This window comes from Myotis daubentonii, chromosome 2 (assembly GCF_963259705.1).
Source record: "Myotis daubentonii chromosome 2, mMyoDau2.1, whole genome shotgun sequence".
Taxonomy (NCBI): Eukaryota; Metazoa; Chordata; class Mammalia; order Chiroptera; family Vespertilionidae; genus Myotis; species Myotis daubentonii.
The window spans coordinates 7539065-7558190 of NC_081841.1; the positions used below are offsets into that span (position 1 = coordinate 7539065).

At 54.0% G+C, this 19126-nt stretch overlaps 1 protein-coding gene and 1 long non-coding RNA gene across 5 annotated transcripts; one reads left to right on the forward strand and one right to left on the reverse strand.

The window, feature by feature from the left end:
- Positions 1-1525, reverse strand: LOC132226990 (uncharacterized). Its single transcript, XR_009451099.1, has 2 exons — positions 1269-1525; positions 1-618 (listed from the first exon to the last, which is right to left on the reverse strand). It is a non-coding gene; the product is annotated as an uncharacterized LOC132226990 (long non-coding RNA).
- A 59-nt stretch (positions 1526-1584) lies between these two features.
- On the forward strand, positions 1585-11279 carry ANKRD54 (ankyrin repeat domain 54). Of its 4 annotated transcripts, none has more exons than XM_059681595.1 (8): positions 1585-2045; positions 3240-3287; positions 7579-7677; positions 8713-8784; positions 9144-9297; positions 9373-9497; positions 9713-9820; positions 10177-11279. In XM_059681595.1, exons 1-7 carry the CDS (start codon positions 1721-1723, stop codon positions 9778-9780), a joined length of 891 nt encoding a protein of 296 aa, XP_059537578.1. In that variant the 5' UTR covers positions 1585-1720; the 3' UTR covers positions 9781-9820; positions 10177-11279. The 4 variants fall into 4 exon arrangements, with proteins under 4 accessions (XP_059537578.1, XP_059537575.1, XP_059537576.1 ...); XM_059681592.1 differs by having other exon boundaries at positions 9193-9297; XM_059681593.1 differs by having other exon boundaries at positions 9196-9297.
- The last annotated feature ends 7847 nt before the right edge of the window (positions 11280-19126 follow it).

A 19126-nucleotide genomic window follows, 5' to 3' on the forward strand; every position in this document is an offset into this window, starting at 1 on the left:
TAAGTGGGACATGTTCAATGTTTATTTCTTTCCTTTGTTTACTTCTAGCTACAAGTGGAGTTGGCACAGGACCTTATCAGTTATGGGCCAGAGGAGTTCAAATAACATTTTCGTTTATATAGTTCAGTGTTAAACCTCACAATGGTGTTCTGAGAGCACCATTTGCCTGGACACAGCCCTAGTCCCAAGAAAGCTGGACGTTGATGAACAATTCCCTTTTCTCTCTGGTTTCAGCTCCTCACCTATAAAATAGGGATGGTCCTCTTTGTCCACTTTACAGAAAGGATTGTGGGTATGTTGAACAGACTTGAAAAGAGTCTGGAGGCTTTGGCTAGAAATGAAGATAAAGATTTATTCAAGCATCTAGAATATACAAACTGGAAACAGAGCTAGGCAAAACCCCAGAAGTGTTCCAGAGAAGAAAGAAAAGTTCTTATAGTAAAAAGTACATTCTTGATAATTAGCAGCCCTGCATTCTTAGCCCTGTGACTGGTCCAAGAGAGTTATTAGTCAGATGTCAGAAAGTCTAGATACATGAGTCCTAGGGAACGGGGTAATCAGAGGGTTATATGGAGGCCTGATGCATGTCCAGATGGATGTCCAGGAGTTGACACAGGACTGAAAAGTTAAAAGAGTAAGTTACCGGGCTAGTTAGAACAAGAATAGTCTTTCCTCACGCCTCAACCTTCATAATGTTAATAATTTTAGCAGCTTGGTTAAAGTGACTCCATTTTATATACCCCCTATCTTCACTCTTTCCTCTGGTGTAGGGTTGTGAAAATTCTTTCAAAACAGTGCACCCAGTTGCACTGTTGCCAAACTCATCACCTGTTTGCGGAATATTTTTCTATTTCCAGCTCTGACTTCTCCCATAGGGCTGTATGTCAGCGGGAATGGAGTCTGACCCTGCGTGCAGAACCTAACACAGTTACCTGGCTCAGTGACTGGTTCTCGGACTGAAGCGTCGCTCCGGTGTAACTAAGTTGAATTAAAATTATTTGTAAATCCGTGATCACCGCTGGGGTTACCGAGAGAATCCAGAATAAAGGAATCTATCGCATTTAGAAACTATCACTCCTTGGTTCGTGGTGATAGGCCATCATTTTAACATATCTTCGTTTTCCTACTTACACTGTGCTATTGTGGGAAGTTCTTTTATTTATTTATTTATTTATTTATTTATTTATTTATTTATTTATTTATTTATTTATTTATTTATTTATTTATTTATTTTCATGTTCATTGATTTAAAAGATATACATATTTACCTCTCCCTAAAGTTTGGCTTCTTGACTTCCCTTCGCGACTGGCTGCAGATCATCTTAATGTGATTGGTTAAAGCATCTGCCCATTACCTTTCCCGTGCTGCGAAGGAGGAAATGGAAAAAAATAGTGTTTCAAATATATTTTATTGGCTCCCGTGTAGCGACGTAGGGCTAGAACTTGGGCACTGCCAAACAATGATTGGCTGTTATGTCCGTCAGTCACACTGCCGGAAGCCCATGCTATTGCCCGGCTGGAGGGAGGGGCTTAGGCTGGAAGGGTTTTCATTGGTTCGGAGCGCTCAGCTCGCGACGAGCCCGTACCGCTCGGTTGCCGTGGTTGCAGGTCGGGCCCATCCGCTCGCCCGCTGACAGCGAGGCTTCGGGACCCGGGAAGTGGGTCGGTTGGTCGGTCCGGAACGAGGCTCCGGCAGCCAGGCCCGCGCGGAGCTGTTGCCATGGCAGCCGCCGCCGGGGGCGCGGACGAGGAGCCGCGCTCGGGCCGCTCCAGCTCGGACGGCGAGTGCGCGGTGGCGCCGGAGCCGCTGACGGGCCCCGAGGGCCTCTTCTCCTTCGCGGACTTCGGGGCTGCGCTGGGCGGCGGCGCGGGCCTCCCGGGCCGGGCGGCGGGCGGGGCCCAGTCTCCGCTGCGCTACCTCCACGTCCTGTGGCAGCAGGACTCGGAGCCCCGCGACGAGCTGCTCCGTAAGATCCCCGCCGGCCGGCTGCGGCGCGCCGCCAGGCCCCACCGCCGCCTCGGGCCCCTGGGCAAGGAGGTGCACGGTGAGCGGCGCGCGGGAGCCGGCCCCGACCTCACCCCTGCCTGTCAGTCTGCCCCCCCCCCCCCCCCATCGCCCCGACCTAAGAGCCCCGAGTGCCACCCCTGGGTCTCCTTCCAGCAGGAATAATTATTACGTATAACTGCTGTGGACCATGAATGGAAAGGGGAAAAGCCTTCCTGCCCAGAACCAGTCGCCCAGGCTTTCCACACTGGCTAATTCCTGACTAGAAGCTTCCGCGACTCCAGGGGTTACCAGTAGATAACAACCTGGGGCGCCGCGAATGCTTGGACTTCTGGGGCGGGAAAGGGGAGGCCAGCGCCTGTCGCCGAGTCCTACCCGCTGGTTTTAATGCACAGACCCCGATGGACTCCTCCACTTCGTTCTGCTTTAAGCAAACTATAGACCCTCATCTGCAAAATGAGGACAGTGCTTGCTTCACAGAGATCTTGGGGAGCGCCGAGGAAGGTAGTGCATGTGTAGGTGTGACTCTGCTCTTGTGTGTGCCAGACCCTGAGCATTTCTGACCCTCACGGTAATAACTCACTGAGATCCGGATCCGGAGCCCATTCTATGGAGGAAACCGGCTCAGAGAAAGCGCCCTCCTCTGAGTCCCATCGCGAGGAACGTGTCCACCCCAGTCGGCCAGCCTCAGACTTCTGCTCTGATGTGCCTCCCCTCTGTGACCATTTTTCTGACGACAAAGGCATTGCTTTCAATTAGCCTCTAGTATAGAGGTAGTGTCATTGTAGGAGAAACGACCACGTGTAGGTAAGGCCTTTGGGAATGGCCTATTTTAAAGGAGAATACACGATCACCTGTGTAACCTGTTCACAGAGAGCTGCCATGTAAACATCTCGTTTCGTCTTTGCAACAACTCATGGCGGTCAGGACGGAGCTCAGCCCTGTTTTGCCAGCGATAGACCTGAGCTGGGTTAGCTAACCTGCCCAAGGCACCCAGCTGCTGCAGGTGCTACAGAATGTGGCTTCTGCACTAGTTGTGCCGCATTCCAGGTTTCTCCTTGTTCCCGGGGTGGTGTCTCTTGTATCCTGGCACCTCTCTTTCTCTTTGGGTGCTCCTGTAGCTGAGTGGTGGGGTAACTAGGAAGCTGTGCACTTTCTGCTTCATTGTGGCGGCTGCTGTTTTATATATGTATAAATATATATATTAACTGATACTCTCTTACTCTCTTCACAGCTCTGAAGAGGCTGAGGGACTCGGCCAATGCCAATGATGTGGAAACGGGTGAGTGTGCAAAGCGTATCCAGCTCTGTGGGCTCGTTAGGGAGGAAAAACCCAGGTGACCAACACCTGGGGAGACGGTGCTTGACTCCATTCAGTCTGACAGCTCACCCTGTGGAGCCTGCTCACTGTAGTTACTGTAAAGCTGCAGTCATTTGGCAGAAGATGTGTCTGCGTAGGTGCTCACTCTTCCCTTGCTTCCCCGTCACCATGAACTTCCTGATGTCTTAGTGTTTTACCCCCCTGTGGGCTCCTTGATGGTGGGGACACATCTGCTTTTGTATCCCTGACACCCAGCAGGTTAGGAACTTTGGGGAACAAACAGTCTGTTTTAGCTGCCAGGAGAGCCACCATCTGCACAGAGCAACCACCTTCCACTGTGCGCTGAAGCTTTGTGGTAGTTGGGTCAGTGGTTCTCAAACTTGATTTTTGGCAGAACATCTGGAAGGCATGGGAGGGGCTCCTAGCAGGACACCACTCTGATTGTCTTGTCATTGCTCTCTAGGTTCACCAGCTGATAGGGCAGTAGTAATATCAAAGGTTCAAGGGCAAGTTAGAGGAAAAAGTTAATTTTATCCGCTGACTTAATTCTTTCTGTGACTCAGGGGAAAGTGGTCCCTTCGTTCCTACGGCTGCTGTAACAAATTACCGCAAATATAGTGGTGTATAAATCAACACAAATGTGTTACCATACAGTTCCGTGGGTCAGGGTCCAACACAGGTCTCACGGGCTGAAAGCAGGGTGTCTGCAGGGCTGTGTTTCCTCCTGGGGGGGCTCTGGGTGAGAGTCTGTTTCCCTGCCTTTTCCAGCTTCAGGATTCAGCAGTAGCGGGCGGAGTCCTCGCCCTGCCGTCTCTATGGATCTCACAGCAGGGAAAGGTTCTCTGATTTCAAGGACTCAGGATAAAATTGGGCCTGAATAATCCAGGATAATGTTCCTAGCTCAAGGTCCCTAACCTTAATCACCTCTGCAAAGTCCCTTTTTGGTGTGTAAAGTAACATATCCATCCATTCCGGGGACTGGGGCGTGGCATATTTGGGAGCGGATCCTTGCCTGCCTGGTGTGGACATTGTTCTGATTTGGTGGTGCGATTCTGTGGCCAACAGATGAAATGTGAGCATAGATCAAGGGCCAAGGGCAGGAAAGCCCGTGTCCAGCAGGCGTGGAGAGGAGGTCGTTGACCTCGGGAGCTGCGGTGCTGCACTGTGGCCTGGACATGGTGCCCTTGTCCCTGGCACGGCATAGTGAGCAGGCCTGGAAACCGGGGCGCTTTTCACCGCTCTTCACTTTGGTCTCTTTTCCACAAACTTGAATATTTTGGAATATTTGGGCAATAACCTGGATAGCTTTTCAAGAAAAAATGACAAGAGTTCTCTTTTTAATATCTCTAGTGTGTGACCAGACAATATTTTAATTATGCTTCCCTCCCACAGAAAGTCTAGTTCATCTCTTTTTTTCAAACTATAAGAGAAAGCTTATTTAGAAAGTCACAAAGGTAGAAAAAGTGAGCGGTAGAAGAAATGGGCTCAGGAAACGAGTTACAGAGACAACAGAAGGGGCCCTTGGAGCTCAGGAGAGAGAAGGGTGAAGGAAACGCGCCTGGGTAGGGTGTGCTCCTGGGAGGGAGAGCGCACCAAGGCTGGTTCACCTTGAATCAGGTGTTGGTGTGGTGGTTTTATTATTGTGACAGAAAGGATGCAATTGTCCATTCAGAGCCCCTGACACACCCATCTTCACAGCTAAATGGCTCTCAGGTTTACCAGGCTCTAGCAGGACTCTGATGGCGAAACTGGCTGTGGGATTAGCATTTTTCTTTCTTTCTCTGCATATTTATTATTGTGGGTTTTTTTGTATAGTTTAGCAATTACAGTGGGCACAAAATTTATCCCTTGCTATTATTAAATCATAAGTGCTTTTCTGTGAGTTCATAATCATTTAAAATATTTTAAATATGGAAATAATATATGCACTTAAAATGTTTTGGAAATTAGAGAACTATACAAGCAAAACATCCATAATGTTAGGAGAGGAACTAATCTCTATTCATGTTTTGGTGACTATCCTTCCGGTTCTTCCTACACAGAGGAATTTTCTTCATGGGCTTGCACACTGTGCTGTATACACAGTTTCGTAGCCCGCACAATTTTTGTATATCATAAACATTTTTCATAGTCTTTGTAACCATTTGTTTTTCAAAATGGAAGCATCATTTATTCCTATTTATAAAATGAATGTATGACTAAGTGATATTTCTAAAGCTTATAAAGAGCAAAAAACATTTTATAATTCCATTCCCGTCATAATCACAATATTTAATGGATGCACCCGATGCCTTTAAAGGGGCAAAAACACCTTAACCAGTTTGTCTCAGGGATAGAGTGTCAGCCTGCAGACTGAAGGGTCCCGCATTCAATTCGGGTCAAGGGCATGTACCTCGGTTGCAAGCTCGATCCCCAGCCCATGTTGGGGCACGTGCAGGAGGAACCGATCAATGTGTCGCTCTCATATCGATGTTTCTCTCTCCCCATCCCATTCACTCTTTCTAAAAATCAGTGGAAAAATATCCTTGGTCTGGCCAGGCATAGCTCAGTGGTTGAGTGTGGACCTAAGAACCAGGAGGTCATGGTTCCATTCCTGGTCAGGGCACATGCCCTGGTTGCAGGCTCAGTCCCCAGTAGGGGGCATGCAGGAGGCAGCCGATCAATGATTCTCTCTCATTATTGTTTCAATCTCTCTCCCTCTCCTTTCCTCTCTGAAATCAATAAAAATGTATTTTTAAAAAAATCCTTGGTTGAGGATTAACAAAAGGAAGGAGGGCAAAAAAAGTGTGATTTCATCATATATTTGCACGTTGGTATTTCATTTCTAATTTCCCAGGTATGGGATTATTACATCAAAGAGTATGCCTGTTTTGATGGCTACTGATAGATGTTGCTAAAATGCTTTCCGAAGACTTAACTGCACAAATCACAAAATAGACTGGATACTTTAGCTTTCTGTCTCTGTGATACTGGCTGTCTTTTGGTGATTGCACTGATGAACACTAAAATAGCCTGAAGCTCTTATTTCTCCTCCACTCTCCCAACCTTTTCCTTCATTCGTTTATTCACTCAGCCAGCAACATTCATTGAACAGGTAAGTAATGTTAAGGTATTAAGATAAAACAAAACCCCTACAGCATAGTTGGAGCAGAAGAATATTAAAGCAATACCATTTCTAAGATAAAACTCCCCAAAAAACCAAAGTTAGGTATTCAGCTGGGGAGGAGTGAGTTCTGGAGCCAGAGAAGCCTGGGTTTACATCCCAGCGTGGCCTGCACCTGCGTCCTCTGTGCCGGAGCCTCCTCGTCTGTCAAATGGACGGGAGAGGGGCTTAGCAGTCAGACACCTGACACCAGGCTGGGGCTCGGTGTACAGTAGCGATTGCTCTGAACAGCAGGTTAATATTAGAGCAGCAGGATGGACAGGGCGCTGAGCAGCAGGACAGGGACGGCTAACTCAGCTTGAGGAGACAGGAGGATTCATGGAGGAGGGGCTATCTGGGCTTTGTCTGGAAGGACTCAAGTCCTTGAGAGGTTTGCTGAGGCAGACGAAAATGTTGCTTGCCCTAAAATCACGTCTGGCAGCAATTTCTACATTTTAGTTGGACATGTAATAGCTAATGCCTCACATTTTAAAATGGCTCCATGCTTTTCGAAGAAGGAATGTCACATCCATTATTCTCATCACAGCAGCTCTGGAGTGTGGCAGGGCAGAGATCACTCCCATTTGGTGGTGAATTAGAGCCCAAATCTGGGTCTTCTCGCTCCCAGCCCAGCTCTTTCACTGCCCGTGCTATCGGCAGTGTCTTCCTTTCTCTTTAGCTTCGCTTAGCCTGGGATTTAGTCTGTGGCTCCAGAACCTCTGCTCTGTCCGCTCTAAAGGGCTGCCTCCTGGGAGCAAAGCAAGCCTCAAACAACAGCTGGGGCAGCATGGCCAGCTGGAGTAGGTGTGCCTGTAAATTCAGGTAGTGGCCTGGGACTGGGCATTTCTGTGGCTCTGGAATTCCGTCTACGATGTCCTCTCCCTAGACAAGTAGTGTGAGCACCAGAGTCTGGCCATCTGTTGTGCCCTCAGGGAAACAAGTCCTTGATGGTAGTCCCCGTGGGCACGCACCCAGGAGGGACAGGCTCTCCCGTGTATGATCAGTGCCTTGCCTGGAAGGGCCCTGAGCATCCCTCCATCCCCTGAGACTGCAGCTTAGCTAACACGGTCACACCCCCCCCCCAACCTCCCTTTGTCTTGGTGGTCCCAGTGCAGCAGCTGCTGGAAGATGGTGCGGATCCCTGTGCAGCGGATGACAAGGGCCGCACGGCTCTCCACTTCGCCTCCTGCAATGGCAATGACCAGATTGGTGAGTCCTAGAGGGGGAGGAGTGAGCGGAAATAGCATCTCTCCGGAGGAGCTGGGGAAGACCTGTCCGCACAGCCGGGGTGGTGCCCGCTCCTCTCCCTGAGCCGTGGATCTGGCACTGAGACTGGGGAAGGGGTTCACCTGGGGAAAGACTAGGATTGCCTCCGAGGTTGGGGCCGGTCCTTCACGACGTCAGGCCACACCTACTCAGTGCCAAGACCTGCAGCAGGACAGCCCTTTTATTGAGGAGTCTCTTTGGGGTGTGGTGTAACGTATAATCCAAACTTCCTATATGTCTACACTGGTGTAATCACCACCTGGATTAAGATTTGAGCAGGCACATCACAAAGGATAAATAAATCATCAAAAAACATAAAAAATATATTGAACATCATTAATCACTAGGGAAATAAAAATTGAAAGCATGGCTTCCGGTCAAGATGACAACGTAGGTAAATGCGGTCTCATATCCGCACACAACCACATAAAAAATACAGGTAAACTACAGAACAACCATCGTTCAGAACCACCCAGAATCTAGATGAACAGAAGTCCTACAACTAAGGATATAAAGAAGCCACACATAGACAGAAGTATGGTGATTACAAGGGGGAAAGGGGTTGGGGGGGAGGGTAAAGGGGTGATAAATGATGATGGAAGATTGCCTTGTGGTGGTGAACACACAATACCATCTACAGATGATGCATTAGAGAATTGTACTCATGAAGCCTATATAATTCTATTAACCAATGTCACCCCAATAAATTCAATAAAGAAAAAATCCCCCCCCCCCAAAAAAAAAATCTTAGTCCTGTAACACTGCATAGGGCAGGAGGCCCTCCCGGAATGCTTAGTTCCTGGCCCTCAGCGTCCTGCACATGAACTCTGTGAGTGAGAGAATGAATGAAACAACATAAGGGACCATGTTTGGTTTCCGTATCCACACTTTGAGCCTCTGCAGCTAGGCTAGGGCTGGGGGTTAGGGTCCAGTCCATAGGAGCCTCTGACAGCTCCTCTTGGGTTTTCCGATTTCCAGTGCAGCTGCTCCTGGACCATGGGGCCGATCCCAACCAGCGAGATGGGCTGGGGAACACGCCACTGCACCTGGGTAAGTGCCTGAAGAGCTGCCAAGACATCCTTCTCTGTGGCTCAGACAGGCTCCTTTGATGAAGAGCCTGGCATCCTGCAGGCTCCTGGCGGGATCTAGCATCTAGGAAGAGCCGTAGCTCCCAGTGTCTGCGCATGGACTGCCCTGTCAGTCACTAGCTGGCTGTGCCCTGGGCTTAGCTGATTTAGGCACCTCTGCTCAGCGCGGTGAGACCTGCAGCTGGTTCCTGCCCTGTGGCTGATTCACTCCACGGCTAACGGGCCAGTACCAGCTCCAAGCCTCTGTCCTCATGGCACAGGGAGGGAGCCGGACTTGATTGCCGTGTCCCACCGAGTTGCTGCTTTGGAGATGCCTTCCAGGAGGCATGACCTGGCACAGGCAACTCGGAGACAGTCCTGCTCCCTCCAGCAGGCACACAGGGCCAGGCCCTGGTGGTCCTGCACTCAAGCCCCTGTTCTTCCTCAGCGGCCTGCACCAACCACGTCCCTGTCATCACCACGCTGCTACGAGGAGGTATGTGGCGCCTTCCCCTTCTCCCTCCTCTCGCACCCTCTCCCCCAGTGTGCTCACCTCTGCCTGCTCCCACAGGGGCCCGGGTAGATGCCCTGGACCGAGCTGGCCGCACGCCCCTGCACCTGGCCAAGTCGAAGCTGAGCATCCTGCAGGAAGGCCACTCCCAGTGCCTGGAAGCCGTGCGGCTGGAGGTGAAGCAGGTGAGTGCCCCTCTCATGCTGCGCCATGGCACCCAGCCAGCAGCGGACAGGTGCTGTCCTCACCACAGACGCCCCGCCTCCAGCGTCACGGCTCCCGGGTCATTTCACTCTGACCGCGGTTGGTACCTGCTCCACTGGGCCTCTTGGCTGCAGCGTCAGGCCTCTCTGTGCCTCCGAGCTGGGACCCCACAGCCCAGCCCGCCCTCTCGTTTCAGATCATCCAGATGCTGAGGGAGTACCTGGAGCGCCTGGGGCGGCACGAGCAGCGGGAGCGGCTGGATGACCTGTGCACCCGCCTCCAGATGACCAGCACCAGAGAGCAGGTGAGCCGTGGCCGCAGGGCCAGGCCCGGGTCTGGCAGGAGCCACAGGGGCCGTCCGTCCTGAGCAGCCAGACCCTCATCGCAGAAGAGGCCGTGGCTGTGGGCTGCAGCCGCTGGGACCTCAAGCCTCTGCCCACTTCCTTTGAAGCTGCTGGTGGCCCTTCTCTCTGGGTCTGAGGCCACCTGCTGTCGAGGACTGACCCTTGGGCAGCTGTCCACAGTCACAGTGAAGCCACCACCTGCCTTGGGAGGAGAGACAATGCCTGCCCTGGCCTGTGGTGTTGGGAAGGGGGCCTGGGTCCTGGCACTGAGGCTGGTCTTGGAATCCCGTGACAGAGCCGCCCTTCTGTCCCGCAGGTGGATGAGGTGACCGACCTCCTGGCCAGCTTCACCTCCCTCAGCTTGCAGATGCAGAGCATGGAGAAGAGGTAGCAAGAGGGGCTCCCTGCCTCCCACCCTGCCCCTGCCCACCCTGCCCACCTGCTCTCGTCACAAAGAAAAGCCTGGCGCCTGGGACTTGGGAGCTGCACTTGTCTGCAAGGCCATCGTCCTCACCCCAGATGCTATGGGCCAGAGATGCTCTCACCAACCCAGAGCCTCTCCCAGCCATGGTCTCCGTCATCTCCGAGCCAGGACCACAGCCCCAGCTTCTTCCTCTGACCCCCGCGGCACTGCAGCCACAGCTCAGCTCTGGCCGACCGGCGCGGGCCTAGCAGGGCTCACCCACCCCGTGGTCTTCCTGGCACCCTCGGCAGGCCCCAGACCCGCCCCTGTCTCTTCCTCCCAGTCATGGGCTTGCTGCAGCCAGCAGGGTGTGGCTTCAGGCAGGTGCCCTCGGGCCTACAGAGCTTCTTGGATGGCCCTGCACCTCTCACCAGCATTAGATTCACACTTGGCACCTGACTTCCAAGGACACATTGCGTGAGCTTCTCTGAGTGGAAGGAGAGGGTTGGGAAAGCCTAGACCCTAGAAATACAAGGTTAGGAAGGGCCCTGCTAAACCAGAGCAGAGAAGCCCAACCTTTTTTCTCCTGGTCATGAAGCACCAGGAGGGCCTGAGCCTAGCTGTAGGGGGCTGAATAGCGGCCCCCAAGGTGTCCGTGTTCTCATCCCAGGAACCTGTGCCTCTTACAGCAAAAAGACTTGGCAGATGTCATACGTTAGGGTCCTCAGACAAGGCGGTTACCCTGATGGTCCAGGTGGGCCTGCTGTGATCCCAGGGATCGTATGAGAGGAAGCAGGTCAGAGAGCAAGTAGGGGTACGGTGATGGAGCAAGAAGCTGTTCATGCCAGGAAGGGGTCACAAGCCAAGGGATGCCGGCGGCCTCCAGAGCTAGAAAAGGCAAGGAAATGGATTCCCCTCGGAAGGAACCAGCCCTGCCGACACCTTGACTCGCCCAGTCAGACTGTTTTAGAATTCTGACCACCGAACTGTAAGAATAAATGTGTGTTGTTTTAAGCCACTAAGTCTGTGGTCATTTGTTGCAGGAAACTGATATACTGGGAAAGGCTCAAAACTCCCTGGGAAGGAGGTACACCCACCCCACCCCCCGCCACACTCCCTGCCGCAGGAGCACATGCCCTTTGTCGTGGACCAAGGGAAGGCACTGCCTGGCCAGCCCTCCCAGGAGCCGTCTGATGACAGCGTGAGGGCAGACTTGTTCTGGGTCATCAGTCGTGTCCACTCCAGTTCTGCCCCACTTTCCCTCCCGCCAAATTGGGATTCTGGCTACTTTTCAGAGGAGGGGAGCTTGCTCCCCAAATCCCAGCTTGCTCAGATCTGAATTAAACTCCTGGAACCCAGCCGCTCCCAGACTCTGAAGAGAAAGGGTCTCTGTAGGTAGGAGACACCAGCCCCGGCTGCCTCCGGGCCCCTGTGGGGGAAGCCGAAGCTCCACCAGGCGGGCGGATTGAGGAGGGGAACGTGTTGTGACCTCAAGGGCAGGGCGGGGCAGGCAGAGGACGCAGTGAGGGGCTGCCTGTGCTGCGGGTCAGTGAGGGGAGCGGTCAGTGAGGGGAGCCGGTCAGTGAGGGGAGCTGGTCAGTGAGGGGAGCCGCTGGGGAGTGAGGCGAGCGAGGAGGAGGGGTGCAGGATGGGGCAGCTTTTCCCCTTCCTTTCTGTCCATGTTATCAGCTCCCTCCCACTCAGGCGCAAGGGCCTGGGGTGAGCTTCCCTTCCCGCAGGGACTGCGGGGCCTGTGCCTGGACACGGCCTCCTCTGGCCATGGCCTCCGCAGTGGGGCTGGGCAGGGAGAGTTCCCGGCAGTGGAGCAGGGGCAGGAGGGAGGACTTGAGAGGGGCGACTTCTCTTGGGACCTGCTTTTCTGGGCCTGGCCCCACCACACCCCCAGGGCCCGGTCACCCTGGAGAGAGCTGAGTGAGATTTCTCAACCTCCGGCCCAAGGGGTTCAATTAATGGGCCCTTCGGAAGGTGCGAACTCCCTGACGCGATGCAAGATGTTGTGTGGAGTGCACACGTGTGTTTCTGATAAGAGAGGCCATAGCTTTCATTATCAGCACGACCCACACTCAGAAGAGGTTAGGAGCCCTGGCCAGTTTGGCTCAGTGGATAGAGCATCAGCCTGCAGACTGAAGGGTCCCGGGTTCCATTCCAGTCAAGGGCATGTACCTTGGTTGCGGGCACATCCCCAGTAGGGAGTGTGCAGGAGGCAGCTGATCGATGTTTCTCTCTTATTGATGTTTCTAACTCTCTATCCCTCTCCCACTCTGTAAAAAATCAATAAAATATATTTAAAAAATAAAATAAAATAAGAGGTTAGGAACTCTGCTGTTAATCCTCACCCAAGAATTTTTTTAGAGAGAGCAGAAGGGAGGGCGAGAGACAGAAAAAGAGAAACATTGACATGCGAGACACATGGATCGGTTGCCTCCTGCACGCACTCCAACCAGGGCTAGCGGTCAAGCCTGCAACCGAAGTACGTGCCCTTGATCTGAATCAAACCCACAGAACTTAAGTCCTCAGGCCAACGTCCTAACCACTGAGCAACTGGCTAGGGCAAGGTTAGGGGCTTGGGGAGCAGATAGGTGAGGGGCCTGCCAAGGACCTCCTGGGGACTGTCTGGCCCTTCTGGGCCCGTTATCCCCGAGGGCAGCTGCTTGGTACTGGCAGAGCTGGGGGGCGGCCATGCCGAGACTGAGGCCGCCCTGAGGTGACTGTGTGTTTCCAGGGCCGCCTGACGTGGAGAACCCCTGGCTAACTCCCACGTCCTTGGCTGAACCAAAGCACCCCCACCTGGAAATTGACATCCTCCATCCCAGGGGTGCCCCACTCATCCACCCCTGGCCCAGTCGCCAAGTAACCATGAGAACAGGCCGCTGGGGCAAGCGAAGGGATCATTGGCAACTCCCTCCCTGGCCATGCAGACAGTGAACAAAGGGCTTGACAGGTGAAGGTGGCTTATAGGCCAGACAGGGAGGCAGCCAGACAATCTGCCTTGCCCAGTTTCCAGCCAGGATTTATCCTGCACCCCCAAATCTATAAGAGCTAGGCAGTTCGTGTCAGCCCCCGACATTGAAGTGAGTCAGAAAACACAGAGGGCCCTGAGCTGGCTGGGCTGGCGGGGGCAGGAGGGAGAACTCCACAGAGGTCGCCCACACAGGAGTTAGTTCTGTTACCAGCTGTTCCAGGAGTTACTGAGTCTGTGGGGGAGGTGGGGAGGGGTGGGGGGGGGAGCAGCAAGAAGAAATCCATCGTTGTTGATTTCACCTTCTGAGAGGGTCCTTTGCTTTATACCTCACATTTGTTCATATTAGAAACTAGAGGCCCAGTGCACAAAATTCGTGCACGGGGGCGGGGCGGGGGCATGTCCCTCAGCCCAGACTGCGCTGGCTCACAGTCCGGGAGCCCTCGGGGGATGTCACTCCAACCGGAGGTCAGATGTGTCCTCACCCAGCAGGCACCAGGAGCTCTGGAAAAAGCACCTCTGGGAGAAAGTCCCTGTCCCCCCCAGGGCTGCCTGCTCCCCAGACTGCTTCAGATGCTGAGCCCACGCCAGGGTGAGGAGGCAAGGAGGCTGGACCGATGCCTGGGTCACCCCAACAAAGACCCTGCTCCCCACCAGCTGTGGGACCCAAAGGGCATTGCAGCCCAAACACCTGATATCGGCTCACCAGCTGACACCCAGGCCTCAGTGCCTGCTGTGGAGGGGGCAGTTCACTCTACAGATGAGGAAACGGGCTCAGGGAAGCAAAAGAATCCTGCCCAGACCAGGGACCAGAGCGTTCTCTCATCTCTATGACTGGCCCGTGCCAGCCCGGTGACTCTCCACTCTGGAAGCCGGGAGGATGCCAGGTGCTGCGGACGGACTTGCCAGTCAACACATCCAGGGGGTCAGAGGTGGATGAGCCAGGCCTCCTCAGCTGGAGACCAGGATCCGCCTGGGGGAGCCCTTCAACCTCACTTATGGCTGGCAGCGTGCCTCCAATGGGGCCCTGCTCAGGCAGAGAGCTGAGTGCTGCAGGCCACTGAGGCTCGGTGAGGTCAGGGCCAGGAGGTGCAGGAGCCAGGATTCCAACCCGACAGTGTGGCTCCAAGTCCGCCTTGACCCCTCCTCTATACCACCTCTCTGAGTTGACCTGGCAGGTCCACCAAATGCCTAGTACCCCCTGCCATCCAGAGCACCCCAGGTACTCGAAGCTGGCACTGTGCCGCTCACCCCTTCCTCCTGCTTCCGTCTCACACCTCCACTGAGCCTGGGCCACTGAAACAACATGGCGCCAAGCAGGTCCCTCAATAAATCAGGCTTGTCCTCACCCGAGACACAACCCAGCCTGCACAGCCTGGCCCTCTGGCCTCAGGCCATCTTGGATCCAGCTGGCAGCTTGCACACGAGTCCTGCCTCAGGGCTGAGAAACTGATGTTCATTAATAGGAAACCTTGGGAACTTAATTGGTATTGACGTCCCCAGGTCCACACCTCAAAGCTGACAGATGATGCTGTGCCTGCCAGCGTCAGGCAGGGAGAGGGCTGATTAACACGGCTGTGCCAGGGCCCTCATCTCACCCAGCCTCCCCCGGCTGAATTTTAGCCCCGACACGGTTGCTATATGGGGGCGGGGCGGGGGGGCTCACCTTCTCTGCACATCCAAGTTCCTCCCTCCTCCTCAACCAACTCCTTCCTGCCTCTTCCCTGAAGACCATGGAGCTGAAATCGGACAGACCTGAACTGAAGACCCCAGCTGTTTCTGGCTAGCTCTGTGATCTTAGGTGAGTTACATAATCCCAGTGTTTTCGTCTTTAAACTCTAAAGCAGATGAGACATGTTCTAGGCCAAGCACAAGGCCTGAAAGGTAGCAGGGTGTCCAGCACCAGTGCCCTGTGGACACCCATCACCACGCCCCACAGGCCCCTCACTCAACAAGTTCCCACCGAGCTCAACACCTTCCCCCTCAAACCTGACCCTCATCATCCCCGCTGTCACTCCCAACAGCCCAAGGCAGAGGTCTGGGTGTCCTCTGGGACGCCTCTCTCCTCCCTCCACATGTTCAATCACCGAGTCCCGACAACTGTACCTCCTAAGGGGCTGTCCCGTCTCCCCATGTCTCCCCACCCACTGCCAACGTCTTAGATATCATCATCTCTGGGTTCTCACTCCAGCCTCCTAACTGCCCTCCCTGCACTTCCTCCCCAGGAAAGCCTGCCTGGCAGCCAGAGTTCCCTACAGAGTAAATCCGATCTGGTCATTCTCTTAGTAAAAACCTTTCAGGGGCTCGCCCTGGCCGGGTGGCTCAGTTGGTTGAAGCGTCGTCCCACACAACAAAATGCTGAGTTCAATTCCAGTCAGGGCACATACTTAGGTTGGGAGTTCAATCCCCAGTTGGGGCACATAGGAGAGGCAACTGATTGATGTTTCTCTCTTCCTCTCTCTCTAAAAATCAATTGTAAAAAACATATCCTTTGGTGAGGATTAAGAAAAGAGTAAAAAAAACCAACAACACCTTTCAGTGGCTCACCATTGTTCTCAAGACAAAGTACAGTCTCGTTTCAGAGAAGAATTTGCAGGGCCCTTTGTGACTGCCCCGACCTCTGACTGGGCTCCCGCGTGCCCCGTTCCAGGCCCTGAGCAGGCCATGCAGTGCCTGACTCAGCAGCCATGCTCATGTTCTTCCCTCTCCCCCTGACTCGGCAGCCATGCTCATGTTCTTCCCTCTCCCTCTTCCCCGTCCTCCATAATGAACTCCCTCTCAGGACTTGGCTGGACATCAGCTGCTCCGGGAAGTCTTCTCTGCCTCTCCATGCTGGCCAGGGCCCTCCTCTGGACTCCCACAGTCCCCCGTGCTTCCGTCTTTCTTTACTGCAAAGAACCCTGTCCTCCTAAGCCAGCGGTTCTCAACCTGTGGGTCGCGACCCCTTTGGCGGTCGAACGACCCTTTCACAGGGGTCGCCTAAGACCATCCTGCATATCAGATATTTACATGACGATTCATAACAGTAGCAACATGACAGTTATGAAGTAGCAACAAAAATAATGTTATGGTTGGGTCACATGAGGAACTGTATGTAAAGGGCCAGGAGGTTGAGAACACTGTAAGCACTCATACATGGATGTTACAGGCCCATCCCTAAGAGGTTTGCACAAGTAGGAGGGTGAAAGGGATGCAGAGTTTAAATCTCGCTCCAACTAACAGGGGTTCCTTGCAGGCCCCCAGGCTGCCCCAGGCCCAGGCTGAGACCTTGCACGGCCTGGAGCCCTGGGGCAGCAGCCAGGGCTCACCCAGCTTCTCCTCCAGCCCCTGCTGCCTGCCTCGGGCCCTGCAGGACTCACAGCGCTCTCCTAACCAAAGTTCAGTAACTTCTCACTTAACATCGTCCATAGGTTCCGTGACTTTAAGCAGAATGACATCTAACAAAACCAGTTTTATTACAGGCTAATTGATATAAACTGGCGTCAAGTTCCCATGGCATCTCCTCAATGTTATAACGCAACGACGTTGAATGAAATGACGTTATTCAAGCACCTGCTGTCTCAAGGCCATCTGCTCTTCCAAGCATTTCATTAGCCTCTGACGCAGACGCGGGCGCCTCTGGGGCCGGGGCCGAGCCCAGCAGCAGGCCATCAATCGTCCTGCCAAAGCCATAGCAAAGCTCATTTCCCAGCCCCGGCCAGGCCCTTGGCCGCAGCTTTCCTGGCTAAGGGCTCACAGGGCAGCCTCTGGACAGCCAGCCCCTACACTGTGACCCTGGGACTCTCTGACCACATGTGTGATGGGGTCCCGCCCCTCCTGAAACCTGCAATGGTGACACCACCTGCCTGGAGGAAGTTCCTGTGCGCCAGCTGGCCTGGGAGGCCCTCCTGATCTCACTGCCACCCCACCCGGCCTCCCTGGACCCCACCCGCCTGGCTTCAGTGGCATGAGCCCGCTTATTGCTCCTACCTGCACCCTGCCTGGCACAGGCTGTCGCTCCACCTTGCAGGCCCTCCCCACCTTTTTCCAGAAAAGTGCATATTAATGTGGGATGCCGCTACAGTGTTTTGGACAGGTTCAAGCCTTGGACTGAGGAGAGGGCACAGTCCTCTCATTGCCACGTCCAAGTCCCAGCTTGGAGGGCAGAGCCCTCCCAGCACAATTATAGCCAACAGCTGTAGCTGTAAGCGTGAACCTGTGGTCTGAACACATGGCCCCACGCGCCTGAGTGATAGAGTTCAGGTGCGTGTAGTTGAGTAGGATGGAAACCCACAAGAATGTTGTAAACAGCTTGATCACGCCCTTACTTTGCCTCGTGGCATCTGCTATAAAATAAAGACACAAGCCCTAACCAGTTTGGCTCAGTGGATAGAGCGGCGGCCTGCAGACTGAAGTGTCCCAGGTTCGATTCTGGTCAAGGGCATGTACCTTGGTTGCGGGCACATCCCCAGTAGGGGGTGTGCAGGAGGCAGCTGATCGATGTTTCTCTCTCACGGATGTTTCTAACTCTCTATCCCTCGTCTCTTCCTCTCTGTAATAAAATATATTTTAAAAAATAAAAAAATAAAGACACGGCTTGTGGGCATGGGCTCTGTCCATCAGAGGAGCAGCGTCCCACCGAGACCCAGCTTTCATTCTCTTGTCTGTCTTTTCTAAGCCTTTCATCGCCCCCACTCAGGGTCACTGAACCAGGCTGAGCTGGCATGAGTATGCCATGGCCGTGCCAGCCCTCCACACGTTAACTGCCACCGTCCCTGGGACTCCTGCTTGGACTGCCCGGGAAGGCGGGATGGCCCCTGTGCCTGTCCGGACTGTCTGTGCTCTCACAGCCCCTCCACGGTGCTGCCCTTCCTTCTTTGGGTTTTTGGCGCCTGGAAGGGAGAGACCAGGTCAGACTCATGCCATCCCTGTCTTCCCCAAAAGGCCTAGCTTAGGGCAGGCCCTCACGTGTTTGGGGGATAAAGGAAGGAGGGACAGGCCATGTCTTTCTTTCCCTGGCATCCCTGACCTCATGTATCACATATCTGTGTGTGCCCGCACTGGGCCAGGCTGCGCTGCCCTCCGTGAATCAGGGCCTCTGGCTTCGTTATTTGGCTCCAGGGGCCAAAGAGACCTACTTCGGAAGCAGGAGGCCTTGCCCTGGCCGGTGGCTCAGTTAGTTGGAGCGTTGTCTCATACACCCAAAGGTGGCAAGTTTGATTCCTAGTCAGGGCACATACCCAGGTTACAGGTTCCATCCCGGTGGGGGCATGTTTCTCTCCCACTCAATGTTTCTCTCTCTCTCTCTCTTTCCCTGCCTTCCTCTCTCTAAATATCAATTAAAAAATTTTTTTTAAATGTAGGAGGCCTCAAAGTCCAGCCAGAGGCCTGGCTGCCTGAGAGTTGAGGAGAGACCAGGCCACTGTGGAGGGTTTCCACTGAGCAACCCCTCCCTGGGGCCTGGGGTTTTATGCAGGTTCAGACTCTGACCCTGTGGCTCTCCAGCTGGGAGAGCTTGTCGCCTGCCCATCCTAGATGGAGCCGTTCCCAGTCGGTCATCTGTCCGTGCCTGAGAGGTGGGTGTGGATCAGCAGCCCAGCTCGGAGGGTTCCTCCCTTCTTTCCTTTGCAGGCACTCACCATCGCCGAGCAGCGAACTGTCAGATGCGAGCACATGTTTCCCGCTGCGGCCTGGCTGCTGTGAGAGCCATCCCTGCGGCCCCAAATTTGCTACTTGGCTCTGGTCAAGCTACCTCACCTTCTCGAGCCTCGGCGTTTGTTTCTGAGGATGGAGGTAATGTTCCTCGACCGCTCGGGTTGGCACAAGGCCCGATGAGCCCGTGGAGGCCACAGGGAGACACAGGCCATACTGGTGCTGCCCTGCAGGACCCACTCCCACTGCTGT